The sequence below is a fragment of the Homalodisca vitripennis genome, chromosome 2 (genome assembly GCF_021130785.1).
Source record: "Homalodisca vitripennis isolate AUS2020 chromosome 2, UT_GWSS_2.1, whole genome shotgun sequence".
NCBI lineage: Eukaryota > Metazoa > Arthropoda > Insecta > Hemiptera > Cicadellidae > Homalodisca > Homalodisca vitripennis.
In genome coordinates, this window is record NC_060208.1 from 150,661,328 (window position 1) to 150,688,870 (window position 27,543).

Below are 27,543 nucleotides of genomic sequence, written 5' to 3' on the forward strand. Positions count from 1 at the left end.
CCACCTTCATTATAGGTGTGTACAGAACAAACAGAAACTTGATTCAAGGCCTGGAAATCATAGCTCAGATCCTTCAAAAAATACAGTCCGAAAAGCATCGTGTCATCTTCATGGGCGACATTAACATAGATTCACTAGATAAAAAGCATGACTACATCCTAATGCAAGACATCCTAAAAAGCCATGATATGGAGAGACTCGATTTACCACCCACAAGGATTACACCAACTTCAAGAACCTCCATTGACTGTGTTTGCACAAACCTCCCACAAGAGGAGCTTGATGTTCATGTCATTAACACAGGAATTTCCGATCACACAGGCCAACTATGCACACTAAAGCTGAACAGCACAAAACTCCAGGCACCTTCTACCATGGAGCGTAGGCACATAAACAACAGAAATCTTTATAAGCTCAAAACATGTCTCGGCCAACAAGACTGGACAGAAGTCTACAGTTCTCTGGAGGTTAACGATGCCTACAACAGATTTCTTCAGATACTGACTGATGTAATGAACGAGGCTTGTCCGATGGTTAAATCAAGAACAATGCCAAAGCGAAGTAAATTAAATGTTAAATGACCCTACAACAATTCACCTAAAAGGAATGCTGGGTTAAGGCCCAAGACCAATACAATGCAACAGGTAGTGAAGAACATAAGAGAAATGCATCAGCGATAAAAAAGGAATATGACTTGAGATTAAGACTACTTAGACAACAGGCCACAAAAAACGCTGTGGCCGAAGCTGATAATAAGACAAAAGCTTTATGGAGGGTAATCAACTCGGAAAGAAAACCTAAAGAAAAAATAAACCTCCCGACTGAACTTGACATACAAGGTACACTCTCATCTGACCCAATAAAGATGGCAGACTATATGAACAACTTTTTTGTCAACATAGCTGATGACACCAATCCATAATAATGGACAAACTACTGGCCAAGCAATGTTACTACCAGTTGAAAATCCAGATATTCCTGTATTAGACCTCTACCAAACAACCAGACAGGAGGTGTCTCGAGTTATGGATAGTCTGAAACCAAAAACTTCATCAGGCTATGATGGAATCTCAGCAAAGCTTTTAAAAACTTGTAAAGAAGAGCTAATTGACCCCATAGTAGACATAGTAAACAAATCTTTTTTGTCTGGAAACTTCCCATCTGCTCTAAAAATGGCCAAAGTCTACCCATTGTTCAAACAGGGATCCCCAACCCAAGCCTCAAATTATCGACCGATTTCTCTAGTTCCAACATTCTCTAAAATAATTGAAAAACTGACACTAACCAGACTCATAGACCATGTAACGACAAATGAACTCCTTACAACCCAGCAACATGGATTTCTGAAAGGCAAGTCAACAACCACCGCCCTAATCTGTCTGGTAGAATTCCTTATTGATGAACTTGAAGATGGCAACACCACCACTGCTATTCTACTAGATTATAGCAAGGCTTTCGATTGCCTCAGCACGAACACCTCATGGCTAAGCTTAGTGCGATAGGTGTAACAGGGGACTGCCTATAAACTGGTTTCACAGTTACCTGACAGGGCGGTGCCAAATGGTTGAACTTATGCATAATAGCAAGGGGATTATGCAACAAATCAAATCTGAACCAAAAAGCATCACACGGGGAGTTCCTCAAGGGTCTGTACTGGGTCCAGTACTTTTCATTTTATTTACCAATGACTTTCCAAGATATCTAAAAGACTATTGCAGATCACTAATGTATGCAGATGACACTGTATTGCTTTTGGGCAACAATAATCCAAAACATCTTGAAGTGACCTCTTATATTGCTCTTAACATGGCAATTCAGTATTGCCATAGGAACGACCTCGTTGTAAATGAGACAAAAACTAAGCAACTTATTTTAGGCAAGCACAGAGAGGCTGTAGGCAAGTTACCTGACCTTGAAGAAGTTACTGTTGCCAAATACTTGGGAGTAACAATTGATGAAAGCCTCCTCCTGGACCCCCCACATCGATCTCCTGTGCAACAAGCTAAGTGTAAGCCTGTTTGTAATTCGCAGGATTAAGAACATCTGTGACGTGGATACAGCCAAGATCGCCTATTATAGCCTGTTCGAGACCCATTTACGCTATGGTATTGAAGTATGGGGAGCAACTACAAGGGGTAATCTAGAACGAGTGCTCTTGCTCCAAAAAACGTGCTATAAGAATACTTGGAGATCTCCAGTCAAGAGAAACTTGCAGAAGCAAATACAAAGACCTAAAAATCCTGACTGTAGTAAATCTGTATATCTTGGAAGTTGTAACATACTCACATCTAAAATCATTAAGCCCCATAAGAACCGCAGCTCAGATTCATGACTACAGCACAAGACAGTCAGCCAATTACAGCCTTCCTACACACCATCGCACAATGACTGAGAAGAAAACCCAGCTATGCAGGTGCCAGAATGTGGAATGTCCTTCCTCCAGAGCTGAAGACTGCAAGCATTCAACAGTTTTTCGTCACTTGCTGAAGAACTGGCTTCTTGACCACCCATTTTTAACTCCATGACTGAGTTTTACGGATGGCGACAATCACAGGAATTTTGATCCTCTAGAAGAAACATTTTTCACCATTCTATTTACTATTGTTATTGATAGTATATGTTGTTTTTTATTAATTTATGACGCAAATTCTGTACTTAAAGTTCATGAATAAAAGCATGCTGACTTCTGACTTCTGACTTCTGACTTCTGACTTCTGACTTAATGATAATGTAGGCAAATAACACAATAAAAAGAGCATTTGTCGACATTATCATTATTATTATTACACACTTTCTTGGAGACTTAATGCTTTAATTCCCTCAAGTTCATGTGGAAGAATAGTAAAGTGAAGTTTTTCCTTCCATTCCACTCTTACAGCAACATGAGCCAACTAAAAAGCTACGAATACATTTTTTTCATGTTCGACAATTTATTTGGCGTATATATACTCGTGTGCTACCTATAAAATACAAAAATAAGTAAACAGTATTAGCAAAAAACAATCTAAATCCAGACATATCTCTGAGGACAACAATCTTATGACCAGTCTACAGAATGTGATGTTGTTCTGTTATTTCCCACCAATGTTAGTCCCTAGTTCCGGTAAGTATTCCAGTGACATTTATATAATAACTAGACAATATTGTCCATTACAATCCAAATCCACACGTCTCAGTGAGGATAACAATTTTGACCATTCTACAGAATATTCTGTTGATGTGTCGTGTCTGGTCAATGTTAGTCTCCTAGGTCAAGTCCGTTTTCAACTTACATAGTTACTGTATAATATTACTGTTACTATAATAATTTATTTATTTAATTTCTACATAATTAATTAAGGTTTTTGTTTCAGAGTAAACTATCAAATACGGTTTACATTGCAATTAAAAACCGTCAAGATTTACATATTTGAAGAATGGAGATAAGTTTTAAAGCAAGTATAATGTTTATAACAATTATCTATTCTTATAATGAGTGCTTCTGTGACATTATCATTAATGATGAAAGTAAAATCAACAGCTTGGCAAATAAATTTAGTGATTTTGTGTTATACGTCGGAAACAAGTACTTTAAACCCAAAACCTTTGCCAATGTGATTATGCCAAGAGAGAGAGACAATATATTCATTGTGATGGACAGAATTTTAAAGAAGATCTCCCATCACTGGATTGTTATCACAAACGAAACATACCATGGAGATTTTGGATACTGGGCTTATCCATTCGATGTCCCTGCAGTTGTACAATACCAGCCTGATGTTTACATCATCCCGGTTTACGATAACTTTGTAGCGCAAATAATGAGGATTGAAAAAGATATCTATTTTAATCCTAAAGGAATATTCATTTTAGTTCTGTTAACAGATCATTGTGGAGTACAGACAGATAAAATAAAACATGCTAAGATTTTCAATACTATGTGGTCAAGAAATTTATTGACAGTAAATCTTATCATTTTATCAAAATGTGATCTCAAGTATACCATAGTCAATGCACGACCATTCTCTACCGAAAACACTTGTCGTACTGTTCAAAATGAAGGGCTCAGGTATTTTCAAGAACAACATGAAGACAATGAATACAACAAGAACTTTGTTCAGTACGAGCCTGAGAGCTTTAATGGATGTCAATTTTGGGCAGGCACTACACCTGTTCGTCCGTATGTTGTTGGAAAACGTATGTCAACCGGAAATGAAATTAGCTATGAATTTGTGGGAGGTATTGAAATAGAATTCATGCGCTTACTTTCAAAAACACTAAATTTTACATATACTTTTAGTAAAACTATTGCTGAAGGAACAGATGCTTGGTTTGAAAAACTACCTAATGGGCAAACAATAGGGCTTTTACAAGATATATTGGAATACAAAGTTGATATTGTTTTTGGTGGATTAGCACCTTTTTACTTTCTATATTATCAGTGCCAATATTCTTTCAGTTACATGTTTTCTTCACTCAATTGGTACATCAATGACCCAAATGTTGTTCCAGAGTGGAAAATTATGTTTAGAACCTTTCAAATTGAAATTTGGATTTTATTTGGTTTTGTTTACCTAACAATCTGTTTGTTTTATTGGTCTTTAGAGCATTTCACATCTTTTAGTTCCAATCTACACTGGGATTGTGACATTACAAAAATAGATTTCGCAAACTTTTTTAGGATTGGTTTGGGGATCTCATCCACTCTAAATCCCAAGCGTATTAGTATAAGACTACTGTTTGCCTTCTGGGCAATATACTCTTTCCATGTGTACACAGCTTATACATCAGTGTTGTTTGCCCATATGACTCATCCTCCACTTGAAAATGAAATTACAAACATACAAGATCTTAAGGACTTAGGACTGAAGACTGGTGTGAATAGAATATATTTGTACTTTTTTGAACACATTGAAATTGATAGCACCACCAAATCAGTGTTGGACAACCATTTTGAGTGCCCTAACATGGAACTCTGTCTTCAACAACTCATTAGATACAGGAATTTTAGTGTCGTGGCACAAAAAGAATTAGTTGAAAACATTGTAAATTTGAAACGTTCAAAAATCCATAAACTCGATGAAAGTTTGATGTCTTTCAGTGTAAACTTCATAACAGGTAAGGGTAATCCTCTAGGAAAAGGCCTAAACAAACTTTTGCATAAGATCTCTCAGTTAGGGTTTTTGAAAAAATGGAAATCAGACATTCAATGGTTTGATCACCACCAAAACTTTGAAGTGGAATCTGTAAATAGCGATCTTCCCCTAAGTTTCGAAAGCTTACAAGGAGTGTTCACTATTTTAATTAATGGGCTTTTCATTGCTTTTCTATTTTTCGTTGGTGAAATGTTTTTTTATGAGTAGGGAAATTGTCAGACTAATATAATCTTATCCTTATTTTATGGCAAGCATATAGGATTAACTGACTCACTAAATTCAATTGGAGTTCAAATTGTTTATTTCACATTGTATTTTGTATGCCTATATCAACACAGGAATATGTAAACAATTTTGATGGAGCTAGGCATATTGACTTTTGCCTAGCCAAGAAAACTTTCTGGACGTTCTTCGTAATACCATGTAACTTACCCTTGCCATAAAAATATGGTTCTTATATTTTGTTATAATAATTAAAATTACTTCTTTATATTTTTTGTTTAAGTTACTTATTTACATAAATTCTTTTGTAATACACTAATTCAAAAATGTATTGTAAATATTTCAAAATTCCATAAAAGTAAAATCATTCAAATTGTTTTTAAACAAGTTTTGTAACATTCTATTATTTTAATGGTATTTCTTTAATTTATATAAGTGATTTTTTGATAATTAGTAACTAGCTGGCAAAAAGATAACAAGACAAAGTTGTGCAATGCGCTGAAAATTGTTGTTTCTTGCTTCACCTTCCTTCTTCTTGATACAACAAGACTTGTGGTACGATATAAGTTTTGAGCACTGTCCCAATTATCACTTTATAACCAGAAATAACTTGAAGTTTTTAGTTTTTTACAACTTTTGTAACTCCTAAAGTGAAACCTAGTAATATACGCCAAAGATGTATGCATGTCCATTAAACCCATTTTCTGTTTACCTTCAAAATGAAGTAAGATGTTCTCCAGTGATTATTGAAAAGTTTTGTTCAAACGAGATATAAGTATTTTCATAAAATCAAGCTAAATATAATTTATTAATGGACTTTTTAAAATTTAAAGAGTCCCCCGTCAACTACTACCTATCTCCATGTCTCTCTGTCTTTATAAGTTGTAAGTTTTAAGCCATGACAGGCCCGGGATGGCAGCCAGGCCGTAAGCGGGTCGCGCGGTAAGCATTCGGCCCTAGATTATAAATCCAAGGATCTATAATCAAGGATTCGGCTCTTTGGCAAAACTGAGATGACATGTTCGGCAGTAGTCGGGATCACTCCTATGCCTCTGTGAAGAAAAGGCTTTCCCTGGCCCCATTTTAACACCGCCTACAGCCCAGCGCACACGGAGCGACTGCAACTATAGTTGGAAACCAGTTGCGTCTGCAATTAGTTTACAGCAGAAACAAAACTTCTGTCCGTACACGTCGAAGGGTTGGTTGTGTATCAGTGCGTCTTTAGTGGTGTTTATTAATTTAAAAGAGCTTGTTTTAAGTCCTTGGCTTGACAGTTTGCGTTTACCATGTCAGACTCAGACGAAGAAGACGTTGTTAACTACTATCAATACCGGAGACGGTGAAGGGTACAGAGAGAGCATTTTGTTCACCCTTACTTAAGCAACAATGTGAAATGTAGGCTATTTGTAGCAGCTAGAGAGCTGTGTAAATCAGATAGGAAGTTTAAATCATTTTACCGAAAGACAAAAGACTCCTTTTTGGAACTTACAAGACTGGTTGGTCCTTCCTTGGAGAAGCTGGACACAACCATGATGGAATGTTTATTTAATTAAATTTAGACCCATAAACCAATATTTAATACTTTTATTTTTGTGAGGCCTTTCGATAGCAAGGCTATCTTCGTTAGACACACCACAAAAGTGTTCCGAGAGTTAAATGTCATCAATCACCCTAAACACATGTTTGAAAAGCTTGATTTGTGAATCACACAATTCTTTCAATTCTGATATCAAGCTAAACAGGAACATTTTAATCCCCGGATGTCTATCAATCTGCTGATTGCTGGTATCTGCCTCGGCTGCAGTAAATTAGCCTCTTTGGCTCTGAAGTATTCAGCTAATGTTTGTAGTTTTACAGAACTTCATAATTAATTCTCCACTGCTTCAACGAGTTTAATGTTGAGTTCTTGATCACTCATGCTGAAATAGACACTATGCGGCTGTAAAGACACCGGACCAAATTTGTAACCCTTGAGATAACTAATGTCATAATTCACTTCTGTACAACTGACAAGCATAATGTAGTAGTTAGCTGCAGTATTTGTTTGGTTGCAGTTTTGCTTTACTGGGGTTATGGCTACTAATAAAATGTAACCAAGTAAAATCTTTGAACAGCCGCCATTTTGTACTGGATCAATCTTTTTGAGTGCGGTTTGCGGCATTAAACTCTGCTAGATAAGCCCTTTAAAATGATGTCCATATTGACCTATGCTCCTATTTAAGATTTCCTTCTGACTCCTTGTGGGACGTCCCCATGATATAACAGAAAACTGATAGTTCCTTCAAAAAGTATATTTTTAGGTGTAGTATTGATGTACCAAATCTTGTTTATTTATCTGTTATCGTTCAGAAAATATTATACCCGTGCAGGACTTTATGTACACCCGTATAACCATTTCTTTTACAAACTTAAAATGGTAGCCATCCTGAAGCCTTAATGGAGATTGAAAAAATTTAATGATGAAAGTTGTTTATAATTATCTAACGTATCTAAAAAAGTTATTGCTTTGGAACTATATTAGGAGTTAGTTCAATTTAAAAAAAACTTGTTCGAATTTGATTAGCCACCATTTTTTTTTTTTTTTTCGAATTATGGTGGTTTTAAATTCTGGGGATCATGATCAGAGAAAATGCATGATTGCAGCAATAGGCACAGGGATTTCTATGAAATCTACTCAAAGTTTGTATTGACAAAAAAGTACATTCCTTTTTTATTTGTATACAATTTTAAAACATTGCAGTTTATAACCTATGCAAAGGCATGAACAAAGAAATAAGGAAATTTATCAAATTCAAAACTTTTACATGTTAATTATTAGTAAATAACAGTTTTTTTATATATAAAATAGTTGAGTGTTATGTACTCAAAACATTAACAAATTATAATTATTAAAATTATAAAACAATATTTTGGATTAAACTTAACAAATTTACTAAATTTACTGTACATGAAAAAGAAATTAAAGTCATAAATATAAAATACTATTCTCAAAGTTTCATGTGTTAGAAACTTACACAAAAACAAGAATGAAATGTTTAAGAGGCTTTGTCTATTCATTTTTTCAATCAATACTATTTATGGACTCCAGTTTTACTTTAGTACGATAATTTTTCTACATGCTAATCATAAATTGAGGTAGAGAATAGCTGTGCATTGACTAGAGTAAATTTGAGACATCACATTTTGACAAAATGAAAAGGTTTATAGTCAATACATTTCTTGATCACAATGTGTTGAAAATCATAGTATGTCTCATTTTGTATTCCACAATGATCAGTCAATAAGTCTAAAATAAAGATTTGATTTTTCGGAGCATCTTCTCCATTGCTAGACTAAGTTTCTGAATGGTAATGTTCCCGTTTCAAAATCCACTTCCATCACCTAGAAACCTATAAATGTGTAGTTATCAGTGGCACACATAGAAACCTTCGGAGAAATTCTCTTAATCAGTAGAAGGGCCCGTGGGCCCTCCCCCATGAAGTTTTTGAAATATAAGCACCTCACATTGGAATTTTTTAGTACTTCTAAACTAATAACATGAGGGCAAAGATTAGATCAGATTGTATAAAATTTACTGTAAAACCACTATACCACTTGTAGCGTTTTTAAAGCTACATTGGTTGATTTTTTAATTAAAACTTAAATTAAATGCAAATTTTGGGAAAGAAATACTGGGATTTAATTTTAATTAGATTGTGAGAAGTTAGGATAAAAACGAATATGTAATCCTTTGGCAAGTTAATGCTGGTAACTTTAAATTATTAAGAAGGCTGTTCACTGCCTTGAATTAGTCAGAACTTGTCTTGTGTACTGCAGTTACGTCAGATCTGACGAGTGAACTTAGAAGTGAACATTTTTATTTTAGTTATTTCCAAGTGGTATTTGATTTTTATTTGAAAACTTTATTATTTTATTTCAGAAGAGAGCTCTGATTTTTTTAGTTTGATATATTTGACTGAAATTTTTATTTCTTGCCAAAGGACCTTTTCAATATTACTAACCGGTTTGTCAATTCTTTGCTGAAAATAGAGAGTAATAAAATTCTGAAACATTGAACTTTTTAATCTGCCAGTTTAAAATAAACCCATTATTTTATTTAGAACTGTGATTTTATATTAGACAAACCATAGTTTTAGATAATATTTAATAGTTAAAGAATTTAGGAATAAATTTTACTGAATATTCACTCGGAGCTTACTAATCAAAAAATATTTTATATCGTCCTGGATGTCTGATTGATGATTTTATTCAGAATACTCTGGTATATTAATATCTACAATCCAAGTCGTTATACCACTATTCACCAGGAAGCTTTTACAGACATAATTAAAATTTTCTGTCAATTACAATATTGAAAAAATATAGAACAAAACAGTTAAGTATCACTAATTAAGACCAAAACTAAATCTTGATGTCTACTCTCGAATCTAAATGAATAGATCCGAGTTTGAAAGTTGACCACATAGTATTGATAAAGCAATATATCGGAAGTTATATTGCCATTTTTCTTTGTTTATTTCTGTGCTCCAACATATCAAACTGTTTACTAACGACAACTTTCAGTTTTTATAAAATAACAATGAAAATGTACCGGTAAAGGCCAAAGGGCGTTTTTAAACCAAACTGCAACTTTGAAAATTCCTCATACATCGTGACTTGTGACCCGATTAAGCCCAAATGTTTATACAAGATAGATACAAGTGTTCTGAATTAAAAATATAATTTTGGAATGTGAGAATAACATTCAAATAAAGTTGTTATTATATTACTACTTAAATTTTATTCGAATGGTCCACAACATTAGGCATTGGTCACGTTATGGAGCTCTCAGTCATTATCTTGAACATGCAGTTTTGTAAAACACAATTTAAAACGTTTAGTTTTTAACACATATGAAATTGAGCAGGTTTTGTTAATTTACCTTAATCGGAAACTGCTTATTTAAATCACTAGAATATCCAGGGCGGTGTTGTTTCGTGAATGACAAACTAACACAGTACAGTGCAGAATTTGTTCACAGCTCAGCAACTCACTCACTATTGTAACAACTGATCACTTCCGGATTACTGTAATAGATGCTTTGTACTTTTTAAATTAAAGTACCCTGTACAGATTGTACTTTAACGATATAAATACTTTACACACTTATCGCCGTTCTTGGATACACAGTACTCGGATTCGTCTCCTTAAGCAGCAACAGTAACTGTAAAACTGCTTGGTACTTTTAAAACTAAATTACCCTCTACAGGTTACTGTTAAAAGTGGTACTTTAACGATATAGATACTGTACACATTTACTTAAAATAAAAATTCCTGGTACGAAGTACTCGGACTCGTCTCGTTAAGCAGCAACGGTAACTGGAAGATGCCTGTACCATTTTAGAAGTACTTTTTAAAGTATGATTATAAATCAGTGCGAGGACGCTTACTTGGTCACTGAAAGTACCAGGTACTGGTAGAAGCCACAAGAAATAGTAAAAACTAACTTTGGTAATTACTGCGTCATGGTAAATACCAAATATTTGACTTTTTGAACAAAATTGAATTATTATATGCGCAGTGTCGTGTAATACGTAAATGAAAATAATTATAAATAAGATTATGATTGGTTTTTTAAGTCCAACAAAATATTTATTTTTAACCAAAATGGACTAGGTATTAGGCAAATGATTAGTTTAAAATTAAATGGTCCGTTCTTCCTTCTCCGTCAGTGCGCCCCTGGTTGTTATTATGAAGATATTATGAAAATTTGTTAAAAATTGCAATAAATTTAAGGATAAACCGAATCCAGACGTCTTACTTCGTGGAGTTTCACAGCACCTAATCTAACAACACCTAAAATTTAACCTTCTAATAAGGCCGATTCTCATAGCACCTAATATCATAGTACCTAATCTCACAGCACCTAAAGAAACGCCCGAGAGACGCACGACACCTAAAGATCTTGCCGGTGCTTTAAAGCACCTAATCTCACACCACCTAAAAGGAAGTGGTGGGGCTCGCCGGAGGGGTAGGCCGCCACCACTGTCAGTGTCCAGGGGGCGACCGTCTGTTGAGTGGTGTGGTTAGGGGATAGCTCTTTGAATTGGTTATTGACACCAATTCTATATGTAGTATATCTATATGTATAGATTTTTTAAAATTCAAATGACAATAAAAACTATTACAAACTTACATAAAAATATAAAATACAATGATTAGATGAACAAATCATTGACATTATTGGATTATGTGCAAGATTTGCGGTTTGGCCTAAAAATCATTCAAATTCAATGAATTTTAGGTGTCATCATTTGTTGTAATCAACAACTGCCGCTCGCCATACGCACGGACTCTTCCCTTGTGCGATGTGACATAGATTGTCTACCTCGTGTCGCCTCGCCTTGTGCTGTCGACTGCTCTCCCTACTGTAGAGGACAGTAATGGCAGATGGTCGGGAGCGGGGTGAGGGGCAAGGTTAAATTCTCCTCAAACCGTTCTGTCCCCACAAAGACCTGTTTGGAACAAAGCGAGAGGTGCCATGATACTGAAACTTGAAACAGTCTCACGCCACCTAAACGAACGGTGGTTCGTCGCACAGTACTAATCTTACAGCGCCTAATATCACAGCACCTAAATGACGATTGCTTTAGGTGGTATGAGATTAGGTGCTATGAAGCCGCACCCGCACTTCCAGCGAATTCTGTTAACAAAACATAGCTTTTCCCCTAAATAAGAGGTTCCCCTATAATCCGCCTAAAGTTGCTCCTAGGTCTGCTGTTGGTTCCCTCTGGGAACGGTTTTCTAGTGAATTTCTTTGTTCTGTTTCTCTGTGATTTTAATACAGTAATTGTTAACAAAATTATTGGAGCTGAAAATTTACATGTATTTAATTGTGATATATATATATTACTCAAAATTGAGTAAAATACTTCAAAATCAAACATTTCAAACCTTATTAATGAAAAATAAATAACAATTATACAGTGCTCTGAGGTTTTGTATTTTGGAGAACATCACGTTCTAAGCCTTATTGGCTGAGCGTTAGTAAAGCCTATCACCCTTATAGAGTATAGAAAGATATCACTACTGTCTACTTGAATATCTTCATGGTATTTCAAAAAAGAAGTAACTTAAAGACTTTACATGAAGCGTCATTTCTATTTTGGCAGAAATAAGTTCGATAAGGGTGCATGCTACTCGATGAGATTTGATTGAGTGTCATTAAAGCTTATCACTCAGATAGACTGGCACAATATCACTTTTGCCAATCGGAGGATGTAAACATGTATTTTCTGTATGATTATCTGTCTATCCGCAAGAAATCTGAAACGTGAAATGAGGTATAAATTTGAAATGTTGCATGCAATCTTAGCAAAGCCTGTTATGTGACAAATTATATGGCATAATCGTACCTTGTTTTATGTTTATAATAAGTAGAATAGTTTACTAAAACACAATGGATTAGTTTAGTGGCTCTCCAACTTTAAGGAACACCTCATATACTAATCCAAAAGACTTACATTAACTGTAAACAAGCAGTTGGCAATATATTTTAAAACATTTTTAATCCTACACCAAATCGCACTTATGTGGGAGATGTATAAATAAATTATGTATTTATTGAAATAATTTTTGTTATACCGCCATATTTAAGAAACTTCATGTAGAATATATGTGCTGGATTAAATTTGTTATTTGGAAGTGCACATTCTGAGCTACAAAATAGGTTATGAAAAAGAAAATGTATATATTAGATAAATTTTAACTTATATATTAAATTAATATGTTTGAATGATTATATATATATATATATATATATATATATATATATATATATATATATAGATACCAAATTTTAAACATAGTTTCAGAGACAAGGACAATTCTTGATTTATGTTTTGAAACATCTTAATTTTTTTATGTAGTTAAAGAGCAGGGAGAAATAAAGAACAAATCTGTGGTTTGTTAGAGAGAACAAATTGTTGAACCTTGTATTTGCTCAATCCTACATGGCAATGCAAAAACACTATCTGATGTAGTGAGACAGGGTGGAGGGGATAGCAAGAGATTAGAAAATGTATACATAAACAGTGTGTTTATCAAATTGTGCATAAGAGGAGGGTGATATTTATTCATATGTTGAATTTCTGAATTAAAAAGTAACAACTGAATATGCTGTTATATTAAAAAAAGAAAAAGGTCCGCTCTAGGTTAAAAATAATCAAACAAATAATTAATTTGCAATCAACAATGTACTTCACGTAGCAATCGTAAATTATTAAATCTAAAACTTAAAACATTTATACCACTAAAAGCAAACATTTCGCTTACAAATTTCAGAAAAATTGTATTATGAAAGACAACTTCTTACTGAAGCTTAATGTACTTTTGGATCGGCTGGTGCGTGGTCCACAAATAAGTCATGTTTCTAACATTTAGTAAAATTAGATATCTTGAAACATTTTTGTTTTATTCAATTTATATGACACAGTTACTTAAAATAGAGTAGGTTATATATGAATAGAAAAAGTAGGGATGTGATTTATTCTGATCGTTAATGCACCGAAACAAATGCACCATAAAAACGAGATGGAAAGAGATTACCTGTAGTTTATAGTGAATGGATTATAATGGATTAAAGGAAATCTATTTACTACAGTTTGTTCTGTAAGCTTATATTTTTAAGAGTACTGTCCTTGTTCATTATATTGCAACATTTTGTCTCAGGTGAACTTGATTTAATTACTTCAAATATATTTTTATAGGATTGATATTTTTACATTTTAACAGACTTTTGTATTTTTTGTATCCACCTTTATCAGTTTGTAATTTTCCCTTGTTAAGGTCATATGAAAGTTGTAGAATTTAGATATGATGTCTTACGCAGGTAAATTTGTACGTTTGGCAAGCATCTGAAATGTTGTTACTTATGAGCTTTGTTAGAATCGATGGGATTTCAACCACTCCATACAGTTTTAAACAAGAGCCAACAAAATGTAAATTAAAAAAACATATGTGATACTAAGTGTTTTACTGGTATTTTTCTAATGCTTATATGAACAAACTCCCAATAAACCCCATTTTGTAAATTCAGCGCACACTACTGCTGAGTACCTTAGCACTAACAATCACTCCACCTTACCAGCTACTTTATGAACATTTTGTAAATTCAGCGCACACTACCGCTGAGTACCTTAGCACTAACAATCACTCCACCTTACCAGCTACTTTAAGAACATTTTGTAAATTCAGCGCACACTACCGCTGAGTACCTTAGCACTAACAATCACTCGACCTTACCAGCTACTTTAAGAACATTTTGTAAATTCAGCGCACACTACCGCTGAGTACCTTAGCACTAACAATCACTCCACCTTACCAGCTACTTTATGAACATTTTGTAAATTCAGCGCACACTACTGCTGAGTACCTTAGCACTAACAATCACTCCACCTTACCAGCTACTTTATGAACATTTTGTAAATTCAGCGCACACTACTGCTGAGCACCTTAGCACTAACAATCACTCCACCTTACCAGCTACTTTAAGAACATTTTGTATTATTGTTTATAATTTAAATAAGTAAAACACTTTGAATTAATGATTTCTTTGTTCTATGTAGATTTTAATCTCAAAGAGACCATTATCATATTTAATTTATAAGTCCTGTAATTAAATGGTGTCTTTAATACAATCTTTTGGCAAAATGGATGGTGTTTGTCGATTCAAACGTCATTACTACGTTTCAACAATGGTTAATGATAATGTAGGCAAATATCACAATAAAAAGAGCATTTGTCAAAATTAACATTATTATTATTACACACTTTCTTAGACACTAAATGCTTTAATTCCCTCAAGTTCATGTGGAAGAATAGTAAAGTGAAGTTTTTCCTTCCATTCCACGCTTACAGCAACATGAGCCAACTAAAAAGCTAGGAATAAATTTTTTTCATGTTCGACAATTTATTTGCCGTATATATACTCGTGTGCTACATATAAAATACAAATGAATAACTAAACAATATTAGCAAAAAACAATCTAAATCCAGACATCTCTTTGAGGACAACAATCTTAGGACCAGTCTACAGAATGTGCTGTTATGTTATGTCCCACCAATGTTAGTCCCTAGGTCCGGTGAGTATTCCAGTGACATTTATGTAATGACTAAACAATATTGCCCTTTTAAATCCAAATCCACATGTCTCAGTGAGGATAACAATTATGACCAGTCTACAGAATGTGCTGTTGTTGTGTTATGACCTACCAGTCTTAGTCCCTAGGTCCAGTAAGTATTCCAGTGACATTAAATATAATAACTAAACAATATTGCCCATTACAATCCAAATCCACACGTCTCAGTGAGGATTACAATTAGAACCAGTCTACAGAATATTCTGTTGTTGTATCTTGTCTGGCCATTGTTAGTCTCCTAGGTCAGGTCAGTTTTCCAGTGCCACTTACACAGTTACTGTATAATATTACTATTATTGTAATAATTTATTTAATTCATGTCTACATAATTAATTAAGATTTTTGTTTCAGAGCAAATTTATGAAATACAGTTTACATTGCAAATTAAAAACAGTCAAGATTTACTTTTTTGAAGAATGGAAATAAGTTTTAAAGCAAGCATAATGTTTATAACAATTATATATTCTTATAATGAGTGCTTCTGTGACATTAGCATTAATGATGAAAGTAAAATCAACAGCTTGGCTAATAAATTTAGTGATTTTGTGTTATACATCGGAAATAAGTACTTTAAACCCAAAACCTTTGCCAATGTGATTATGCCAAGAGAGAGAGACAATATCTTCATTGTGATGGACAGAATTTTAAAGAAGATCTCCCATCACTGGATTGTTATCACAAACGAAACATACCATGGAGATTTTGGATACTGGGCTTATCCATTCGATGTCCCTGCAGTTGTACAATACCAGCCTGATGTTTACATCATCCCGGTTTACGATAACTTTGTAGCGCAAATAATGAGGATTGAAAAAGATATCTATTTTAATCCTAAAGGAATATTCATTTTAGTTCTGTTAACAGATCATTGTGGAGTACAGACAGATAAAATAAAACATGCTAAGATTTTCAATACCATGTGGTCAAGAAATATATTCACAGTAAATCTTATCATTTTATCAAAATGTGATCTCAAGTATACCATAGTCAATGCACGACCATTCTCTACCGAAAACACTTGTCGTACTGTTCAAAATGAAGGGCTCAGATATTTTCAAGAACATGAAGACAATGAATACAACAAGAACTTTGTTCAGTACGAGCCTGAGAGCTTTAATGGATGTCAATTTTGGGCAGGCACTACACCTGTTCGTCCGTATGTCATTGGAAAACGTATTGGTGGCGAAAATGAAATCAGCTATGAATTTGTGGGAGGTATTGAAATAGAATTCATGCGTTTACTCTCAAAAACACTAAATTTTACATATATTTTTAGTAAAACTATTGCTGAAGGACCAGATGCTTGGTTTAAAAAACTACCTAATGGGCAAACAATAGGGCTTTTACGAGATATATTGGAATACAGAGTTGATATTGTTTTTGGTGGATTAGCACCTTCTTACATTCTATATTATCAGTGCCAATATTCTTTCAGTTACATGTTTTCTTCACTCAATTGGTACATCAATGACCCAAATGTTGTTCCAGAGTGGAAAATTATGTTTAGAACCTTTCGCACTGAAATTTGGGTTTTATTTGGTTTTGTTTACCTAACAATCTGTTTGTTTTATTGGTTTTTAGAGCATTCCACATCTTTTAGTTCCAATCTACACTGGAATTTTGACATTCAAAAAATACATTTCGCAAACTTTTTTAGAATTGGTTTGGGGATCTCATCCACTCTAAATCCCAAGCGTGTTAATATAAGACTACTGTTTGCCTTCTGGGCAATATACTCTTTCCATGTGTACACAGCTTATACATCAGTGTTGTTTGCCCTTATGACTCATCCTCCACTTGAAAAAGAAATTAAAAACATTCAAGATCTTAAGGACTCAGGACTGAAGACCGGTGTGAATAGAATATACTTGTACTTTTTTGAACACATTGAAATTGATCGCACCACCAGATCAGTCTTGGACAACCATTTTGAATGCCCTTACATGAAACTCTGTCTTCAACAGCTCATTAGGTACAGAAATTTTAGTGTCGTGGCACAAAAAGAATTAGTTGAAAACATTATAAATTTGAAGCGTTCAAAAATCCATAAACTCGATGAAAGTTTGATGTCTTTCAGTGTAAACTTCATAACAGGTAAGGGTAATCCTCTAGGAAAAGGTCTAAACAAACTTTTGCATAAGATCTCTCAGTTAGGGTTTTTGAAAAAATGGGAATCGGATATTCAATGGTTTGATCACAATCAAGACTTTGAAATAGAATCTGTAAACAGCAATCTTCCCCTAAGTATCGAAAGCTTACAAGGAGTGTTCACTATTTTAATTAATGGGCTTTTCATTGCTTTTCTATTTTTTGTTGGAGAAATATTATTTTATGAGTAGGAAAACCATCAGACTAATCTAATCTTATACTTATTTTGTGGCAAGTATATAATATTACCTGACTCACTAAATTAAACTGGAATTCAAATTATTTAGTTGAAATTATATTTTGTGTTTTGTATACCTATATCACACAAGAATATATAAACAGTTTTGATGGAACCAGGCATAATGACTTTTGCCAAGCCACGAAAACTTCCTGGACGTTCTTTGTAATGTCATATAACTTCTCTCTTGTTATAAAAATAATGTTCTTATATTTTGTTATTATAGTTACTAATTACTTCTTTATTTACGTTTATTTCAGTTACTTATTTACATAAAGTCTTTTGCAATAAACTAATTCATTTAATCTATTGTAGCCTAAATATTTCAAAATCCGATAAAAATAAAACATTAAAATTGTTTTTTAACATATTTTTTAACATTCTATTATTTCAATGGTATTTCTTTATTTGATATAAGTGATTTTTATAAAGACAGAAAGTTGTGCAGTGCGCTGTTGTTGTTTCTTGCTTCACCTTCCTTATTCTTGATACAACAAGACTTGTGATAAGATATAAGTTTTGGGCACTGACCCAATTATCACTTTATAAACAGTAATAACTTTAAGTTTTTTTGAAACTATTTAGCACTTAATGTGAAACCTACTAATATGCGGCAAATATATAGTCATACCCATTAGACCCATTTTCTATTTACCTTCAAAATTAAGAAAGATGTTCTCCAGTGATTATTGATAGGTTTTATACAAACGAGATATAAGTATTTTCATAAAATCAAGCTAAATGTATTTATTAATGAACTTTTAAAAATGTAGAGTCTCAAGTCAACTACTACATATCTCCATGTCTCTCTGCCTTTTTAAGTTGTAAGTTTTTAAGCCAGGATAGGCCCGGCATCGCAGCCAGGTCGTGAGCGGGTCGCGCGGTAAGCATTCGGCCCTTCGGCAAAACTCGGATGACACGTTCGGCAGTAGTTGGGATCACTCGTATGTCTCCGTCAAGAGAAGCTAGCTTCTCTGGTCCCTTGTTAACACCGGCTACCACTCACGCACCCCCAGACCCTAACCATGAACTTATGACTGGAAAAATATGAATAAATTATTATAAACACACAACTGAAATGTCAGATAGTCTCTATGCATTTGTCTTAGTTGATAATCGTTTTGAAAGTGAAAGTAAGATTTTTGTCCTGACAAATTTAGTTTTAGAATATAGTTTATTGTTAGTGTTGTTATGTATTATCAAATCAATGGGAAACAATGCAATATCTGTATGCATTGTAAGCATAAAATTTAACATAATGAAACAAGGAATTCTTAGTTCTGGGCTCTCTCTCCCTTACCTTGTATATTCCTTTGCATTCCACCCCTTGACAATCACTGCTCCCCATGCTCAAGTTTACCACTATAAAAATTAGACTGTGAATTATAAATATTTATAATACGTTATTATATTTATCAATACTGCATATGTTTTGCTAGCACCAGCAGACTGTGTTGCATATATAAACACTTCCTTTAAAGTATTTTTTTAGTTTTCTAAACAAGTGTTGAAGAGGACTGAAACATGGGTGATATGTAATGATTACTCCATCTTCACGTGTGAATCATCTTAAATTCAGAACTGACTTTAGACAAATTTACTTTCAAAGTTAAAAAGACTTTCTCCAGTTTACACAATTCAATAACTTCTATTCAGAAGTGGTATTTCAATTTGTATTATCGTTAAGATGATTTTAGAACATCCATCTGGGTGATATTTCTTTTGGAACACTTGTGATGGTATTAAGTGAAACTAGATTGGTTTGCCAATGGTTGTTTTTTTTACCATTCCACCATACAAAACCATTATTTCTAGTTACAATCACTAGTTTACAGTACCATCAAACGAAATTAATAGACCTAGTAATATGCTTTACTCGTATTAAACTTTAATAAAAAAAAAACTTGTGAATAAGCAACAATTTTTTTAATACTGTCTTTATGTTCATATTTTCATCAACAAAACATTGCTGCCAACCACCTTTTTCAAGAATTTTTCAATTTAGGAAACAAATTTAGGCAACACATAAACCAATGGAGTAAATTAAAATAAATACTTAAATTAAATAATTAATTTAGTTGAAATATTCAAACATCAGGTGATTATCAAAGCCACTTTTAAATCAAATACATATTGTTCTTAAATTTAAAAAGATTACAAGTATGTGAAGGTCATCCATCTTTATGAAAATAAAATAAGAGAACCAAAGGTCCACAACGAATTTTTTTTTTATTCTGCTCTCTGTAATGCCACTATCTTTTATCTGATCCTACCTTGTACCAAAAATGAGTATATTTCTCCAGATGAAGCTTTGTTTATTGTGTTGATTGAAGGGAAGGAAGGGAGCTGTTTCATCTTAGAATGTCATGTCAACATTTTAAGGAAATCAATGAAAGCCTTATAGATTATATTACAGATGATTCTGTAAGAGATCAATTATAATTTTAAGGAGAAAATGAATGTAGCTATATAAAACAAAACATATTAGATATTATACAATCTTGATTTGGTCTGCTACATTATTTCCCTTTCTAATCCTTATAACAAAACCAGCTCTTACCTACTACTTCACCCGCAATTTCTCTGCAACATTCCATGTATTTGGATTGAATAAATCCAAGAATTTCAGTAACACTCGAACTATTTTAGACCAATGTGGAGGAACTCCAAAATAGAAATATGTAGCTTTCATAGTAAAGTCACATATGATGTGATACAATGGAGTCCTATGATATTTTTGAAACAAAAATAGGCAAATATCATAGTATCAGGTAAGTTTTTCTTTTAGTGGTTGTGGTTAATAGGGGACAATAATAATAATAATAAAACGAATGTGGACACTACCTCTTAATTCAGTGTCTGTAATCTGAGTTATCACAGACTTGACTACTGAAATCTGCAGCCATGATCATCTATAATATATTATAACTGATATATAACCATTCCTTTTCCAAACTTTGGATGGTCGCCATCATGAAGCCTTAATTGATATTGAAAAAGTGAAAGAATGAAAGTTTTTAAAATTATCTAATATTTCTAAAGAAGTTATTGCTTTGGAACTATATTAGGAGTTAGTTAAATTTAAAAAAATTTGCTCAGATTCGATTAGCCACCGACTTGAAACTTTTGATTGGTTAAGACTGATTAACAAATTCAACCAAGCTATGTGTAAGTACTGCCTTTGTACTAAGTTTAATTAAGATATTTTAAAAATTACGGCAGTAATTGTATTACCAAGCTCATGTTATATTGCATAAGCCCATACATACAGACAATATATCATTGTATAAATATATATATATATATATTATATATATATATATATATATATATATATATATATATATATATAAATATATACATCATTATATGTATATATATTTTCAGATTATGGTGGTTTTGGATTCTGAGGATCATGATCAGAGAAAATGTTAGATTGCAGCAATAGGCACAAGGATATCTATGAAATCTATCCAAAGGTTGTATTGACAACAAAAAGGAATGTAACCTTATTTATTTATATACTTTTAAAACATTGTAGTTTAATAAGCTACATGAGACATGAACAAAGAAATAAGGAAATTGATCAAATTAAAAACTTTTGCATGTTAATTATTAGTGAAAACTGTTTTTTATAAAATAGTTAAGTGTTATGTACTTGAAACATTAACACATTATAATCAAAATTATCAAACAGTATTTTGGATTCAACTGTAAAAAAATTAATAAATTTACTGTACATGAAAAAGAAATTAAAGCAATAAATATAACGTACTATTCTCAAAAGTTTCAAATGTTAGAAATTTGCACAAGAACAATAATTAAATGTTTAAGAGGCTTTTGTCTATTAATTTTTCCTGGCTTAATCAATACGGTTTATATAGCCTAGCAGTATGTGCTGAATACAAAGACAGTTTTAATCTAACAATTAGGACTCCAGTTTTACTTAAGTACGATAATTTTTCTACATGCTAATCATAAATTGAGGTCCAGTTCAGTTTAGTCTCATGGTTTCCCTATTTTTCAAGAAATTAAAAGATATTTCACCAACAAAAAAAAGAAAAGCAATGAAAAGTCCATTCATTAAAATACTAAAAGCTCCTTGCATGTCTCTAATACTTAAAGGAAGTTCGTGTTTTCCAGTTTTCATCTCAAAGTCTTGGTCGTGATTGTGATCAGACCATTGAATGTCTGACTCCCATTTCTTCAAAATCCCTGACTCTATAGTTTTTAGCAAAAGTTCGTTTAAACCTTTTCCCAATGGATTTCCCTTACTTGTTATGAAGTGTACATTATAAGACAACAAACTCTCAGTAATTTTATGTACTTTTGAATGCTTCAAATTTATAATGCTTTCTACTTTTTCTTTTTTTTCAACGACACTAAAATTCCTGTATCTAATGAGCTGTTGAAGACAGAGTTCTATATGAGGGCACTCAAAACTGTTGTCCAAGACTGATCTGGTGGTGCTATCAATTTCAATGTATTCAAAAAAGTACAAGTATACCCTACTTATTCCAGTCTTCAATCCTAAATTCTTAAGGTCTTGAATGTTTTTAATTTCTTTTTCGAGTGGAGGATGAGTCATGAGGGCAAGCAACACTGATGTATAAGCTGTGTACACATGAAAAGAGTACATTGCCCAAAGGGCAAATAGTAGCCTTAACTTAACATATTTGGGATTTAAAGTGCAGGAGACCCCCAATCCAATACTGAAAAATGCGGCAAAACGTATTTTGTTAAGGTCACATTCCCAATATGGTTTAGAGCCAAAGAATCTGAAGTGCTCTAAAATCCAATATAAAAAACAGATTGTTAGGTAAACAAAACCAAATAAAACCCAAATCTCAATGGAAAAGGCATGAAATATAATTTTCCACTGAGGAACAATATTTGGATTGTTGATGTACCAATTAAGTGAAGAAAACATGTAACTGAACGAATATTGGTACTGGTAATAAAGTAGATAAGAAGGAATTAACCCACCAAAAATAATATCAACTCTGTAATCCAAAACATCTTGTAAAAATCCTATTGTTTTTCCGTTCGGTAGTATTTTAAACCAAGCATCTGTTCCTTCACCAACAAGATTACTAAACATATATGTAAAATTTAGTTTTCTTGAAAGTATACGCATAAATTCTATTTCAATACCTCCCACAAATTCATAGCGTATTTCATTTTTTGTGCCAATACGTTTTCCAATAACGTAAGGTGGAATTGGTATAGTGCCTGCCCAAAAATTACATCCATTAAAGGTGACAGGGTCATACTGAATATAGTTCTTGAAGTATTCTTTTTCTTCAGATTGTTCTTGAAAATATTTCAGTCCTTTACTTTGAACAGTACGGCAAGTGTTTTCGGTAGAGAATGGCTGTGCATTGACGAGGGTAAATTTGAGATCACATTTTGACAAAATGAAAAGGTTTACAGTCAATACATTTCTTGACCACATCGTGTTGAAAATCATAGCATGTTTCATTTTGTCATTTTGCATTCCACAATGATCTGTTAACAGAACTAAAATGAATATTCCTCTAGGATTAAAATAGTTATCTTTTTCAATTCTCATTATTTGTGCTACAAAGTTATCGTAAACTGGGATGACGTAAACATCAGGCTGGTATTGTACCTCTGCAGGAACATAAAATGGATAGAACCAGCGTCCAAAATCACCTTGGTATGTTTCATTTGTGATAACAATCCAATGATAAGAAATCTTCTTTAAAATTTTATCCATCACAAAAAAGATATTGTCTCTCTCTCTGGGCATGATCACATTGGCAAAAGGTTTAGGTTTAAAGTACTTGTTTCCGAAGTGTAACACAAAATCACTAAATTTATTAGCTAAGGTCTTGAATCCACTTTCATTATTGATGCTAATTCCACAGAAGCACTTGTTACAAGAATAGATCATTATGAAAAGCATTATGCTTGTTTTAAAACCTAATGCCATGGTAAGGAGCAAATGTTTATTTGTTTTTAGTTTGCAATGAAAACTCCTAGTCTATACTCCAAAATGTTACTCTGAAACAAAAGAATTGATTAGTTATAAAGAAAACAAATAGTTAAATTATAGATTCTTCTTTATTGTGTTATCAATATTGTTGACAGGTAAATCTAACTTAATTATCCTACTACGTGAACTGGAGTGAATAAAAGCGCTGAATGCCCACACAGAAGTGGAACATTCCGTTCAATGTTCCTTTGATTTTTGTTAATCTGTGCAGTTGCAAGTTAACACATTACACTTGTCCTTACATTTTTGTGCATTTATTAATTCACCACTTTTCAAGAAGAGCTTAATTGAGTTATTTACACCATTTTAGATTATTATTACCATTATCAAATTTGATAGGCCACAAATAAAAGCATCAACAGAATTTACAAACAGATTTGTTACATCAGCTTATTATACACACTCATAAAGGAAACAGTGACTATGAACATTGAAATAGCGGTTTTAAGATGTAATTTTTATAAGTTATCAATTTCTATACATTTATGACAATAATCACATTTTGTTTTATGTAAACTGGATAGTACTAAAGATATATTTTCAATGTGTCACTACGCTGTTGTAGAAGTTTCTTATTTAATAACATAAATAGTTGAAATCTTTTGTAAAAGACAAGAACTTTAAAAATAAGTGATTGTGAATCAGTGATCGTGTAAAAGAATGTTTCACAGTTTTATTTTTCAATTAAAATCTGTCTCAGTTACATAAGAGGGAGAAAACCGTCTTTACTAAATAAACAAATATATAACTTTATATAATTATTAAAGAACAAAAGTGTGTTTTAAAAATAGAATGACAATACTATCTCAAATATTCAAAAGATTTAAAAACTTTGAAACTCCTCCTCTATTTCTAATTACTTGCAAGTTTTTAATGTATTCTTATATTAGGCATAGAGTGTATGCATCGGCTATATAATTTTTTCCTTGTCTGCAATTTCATGTTGATCTGCATCTGGGATAGTGTGACAAGAGATCTCTTTAAAATCTTAACGACTTTGTTGATATTTGTATTAACCCTTGATATTATTAGTATTAATATTAACCCTTCTGCTAAAAACACCTTTTAACTGGGCAATTACCTCTTTGTGGATACCCTGGTTTTAATTTTAAACACAGTCATTATTACAGTTTTACTTAGATGTTATTGTGTATTATATAAGGCAAAGAATAAAATTTCAGTATTTAATAATTAGTTATTTAATAATAAATTATCGACCAGTATCACTGTTGCCATCACTATCAAAAATTTATGAAAAAGTAGTTTATAGCAGACTTATGCAATTTTTAGAGAATAATGATATTCTGGAGACTATTCAACATGGCTTCAGAAAACAAAAATCAACAATCACAGCAGTGGTAAGCTTTATTGAATCAATTATAGAGGCAATAGACAGAGGAGAAAAAGTAATAGGAATTTTTATGGACCTGTCTAAAGCATTTGACAGTGTGAATCATTCACTGCTATTGCTGAAGCTGCAAGAGTTGGGTATAAAAAACAAAGCATTAAGTTGGTTTGAATCATATCTTTCTAATAGAAAACAATTTGTTCAAATTAACCACATTACTGAAAAAAATTATGTAGTTAAATTTCAATCCAACCTTGAATCAATAAATGTAGGGGTACCGCAAGGCTCCATTTTAGGACCTCTCCTTTTTTTGTGTTATTTAAATAACATAGCAAAATGCTTAAATTTTGAGCCTTATTCAGGACTTTGTCTCTATGCTGACGACTCTAACTTGAAAGTTTCAGGGAAGACAGTAGAAGAGATAGAGTTACTGACCTCAATCGAATTGGCTTGTATTGAACAATTTTTTCAAAACCACAATTTAACTCTAAATTCTGATAAAACCAAGCTTGTAAATTTTAAAACAAAACAATCCAATCAAATTTTAGATTTAAATATTGAAATTAATGACAGTGTAATTGAGAGGGTTGATCAGATAAAATTTCTAGGATTATTGGTTGATAGTAATTTGTCATGGGATGAACATACTAAATTGGTTTTAAACAAAATAAATTCAGGCCTATTTGCAATTCGAAAGATGTTAAATTTGTGTTGTTTGGAAACTTTAAAATTGATTTATTATTCTCATATCCAGTCTCACATAGCCTATGGCATTTGTGTATATGGAACAACAAAAATGGAAAACCTCACGGAAATATTGAAAGTCCAAAAAAGAGCAGTCAGAGTCATGTTACATCTGAATTTTAATGATTCTGTCAAAGAAAAGTTCAAAGAATTAAAAATATTGACCGTTTATGGGCTATTTATTTATGAGTGCATAATGTTCCTAAGATACAACCCACTAAGGGATCAACATTATTTTATTCACTCGTACAATACACGACACAAAAATGAGTCTAATTTTCCAAGTTACCGTCTGGAGTTCTACAAAAAAAAAAAACAGAAAGGCTCAGTTTTGGGCCCTTTTCTGTTTGTCCTTTTTACCAATGATTTTCCAAATTCCATAAATTATAAACTCTGTAATGTATGCCGATGACACTACTCTCCTTCTAACCACAAATACTGCTGAAGAGCTCCACTCTGACATAATATCATCAACGCAAGAAACACTTCACTACTGTCTCCAAAACGACCTGGTAATAAATCCAAAAAAGACAACCTGCATAAACTTTAGTAGGCGACTGGACGAGATACCAAAAATTCCTGATCTCTTGGTAGAAAAAAGAAGCCAAATTACTGGGAGTTACCATAGACTCTGATCTTTCCTGGACTACTCATGTCAATAATTTGAGCAAGAAGCTGGCATCAGGAGTTTTTGTTGTGAGAAGAATGAAGTGGATTGGAGGACTCGATATAGCGAAAGCAGCCTACTACGCCTTGATTGAATCCCACATTAGGTATGGTTTGATAGTGTGGGGTGGCACAACCAAACAAAACCTAAATAGAATCCTAGTCCTACAAAAGAAAGCAATAAGAACACTTGCTGATCTAAAACCAACAGAGAGTTGTAGAGAATCTTTCAAAGCACTAGGAATTCTAACAGTGATAAGTCTCTATATCCACACTGTTGTTACCCACACACACCAGCAGGACTACAGACGAGGGGAGAATATCCACCACTACAACACGAGACGAGCAAAAGACTACATACTTCCACTACACCACACTACACAGTACAGCAAGAAGCCGTCGTACATCGGACGTAAACTGTATAATGCACTACCAGAATCACTGAAGAACCTGAACACCCAACAACTGAAGAGACAACTACAGGACTGGCTGGTGGAACGACCGCTATACACATTGGAGGAATTCTTCACCATGACACAAACCTACTAATTTTGTAAAGCAAGAAGCATGAAGACAATTCTGTATTTTGACGCCATTACATTTTCTTGATGAAATTGTAAATAAAGCATTTTGTTTGATTGATTGATTGATTGATTGATTGAACAACATTTGCAGGAAATAAATTTTTGAAAAAGTTACCAGAAGAAATTAAAAAAGAGGACAATTGTAATATATTTAAGAAAAAGTTAAAAGCATTTTTGACAGGTTTAGCTTTGTACTCTATAGAGGAATTTGAAAAGGGTATTTTTTAATAATAACAATTGATTTTTAGATTTAGTTTTGGA

At 32.9% G+C, this 27,543-nt stretch overlaps 1 protein-coding gene across 1 annotated transcript in view; it reads left to right on the top strand.

Moving 5' to 3' along the window:
• Positions 1-27,247, top strand: part of LOC124355850 — a 66,290-nt gene extending 39,043 nt beyond the window's left edge. Inside the window, exon 3 of the mRNA XM_046807004.1 lies at positions 26,952-27,247. Within this exon, the coding sequence (XP_046662960.1) occupies positions 26,952-27,247 (296 nt within the window). The remainder of the gene's footprint in view (positions 1-26,951) is intronic.
• Positions 27,248-27,543: the final 296 nt, after the last annotated feature.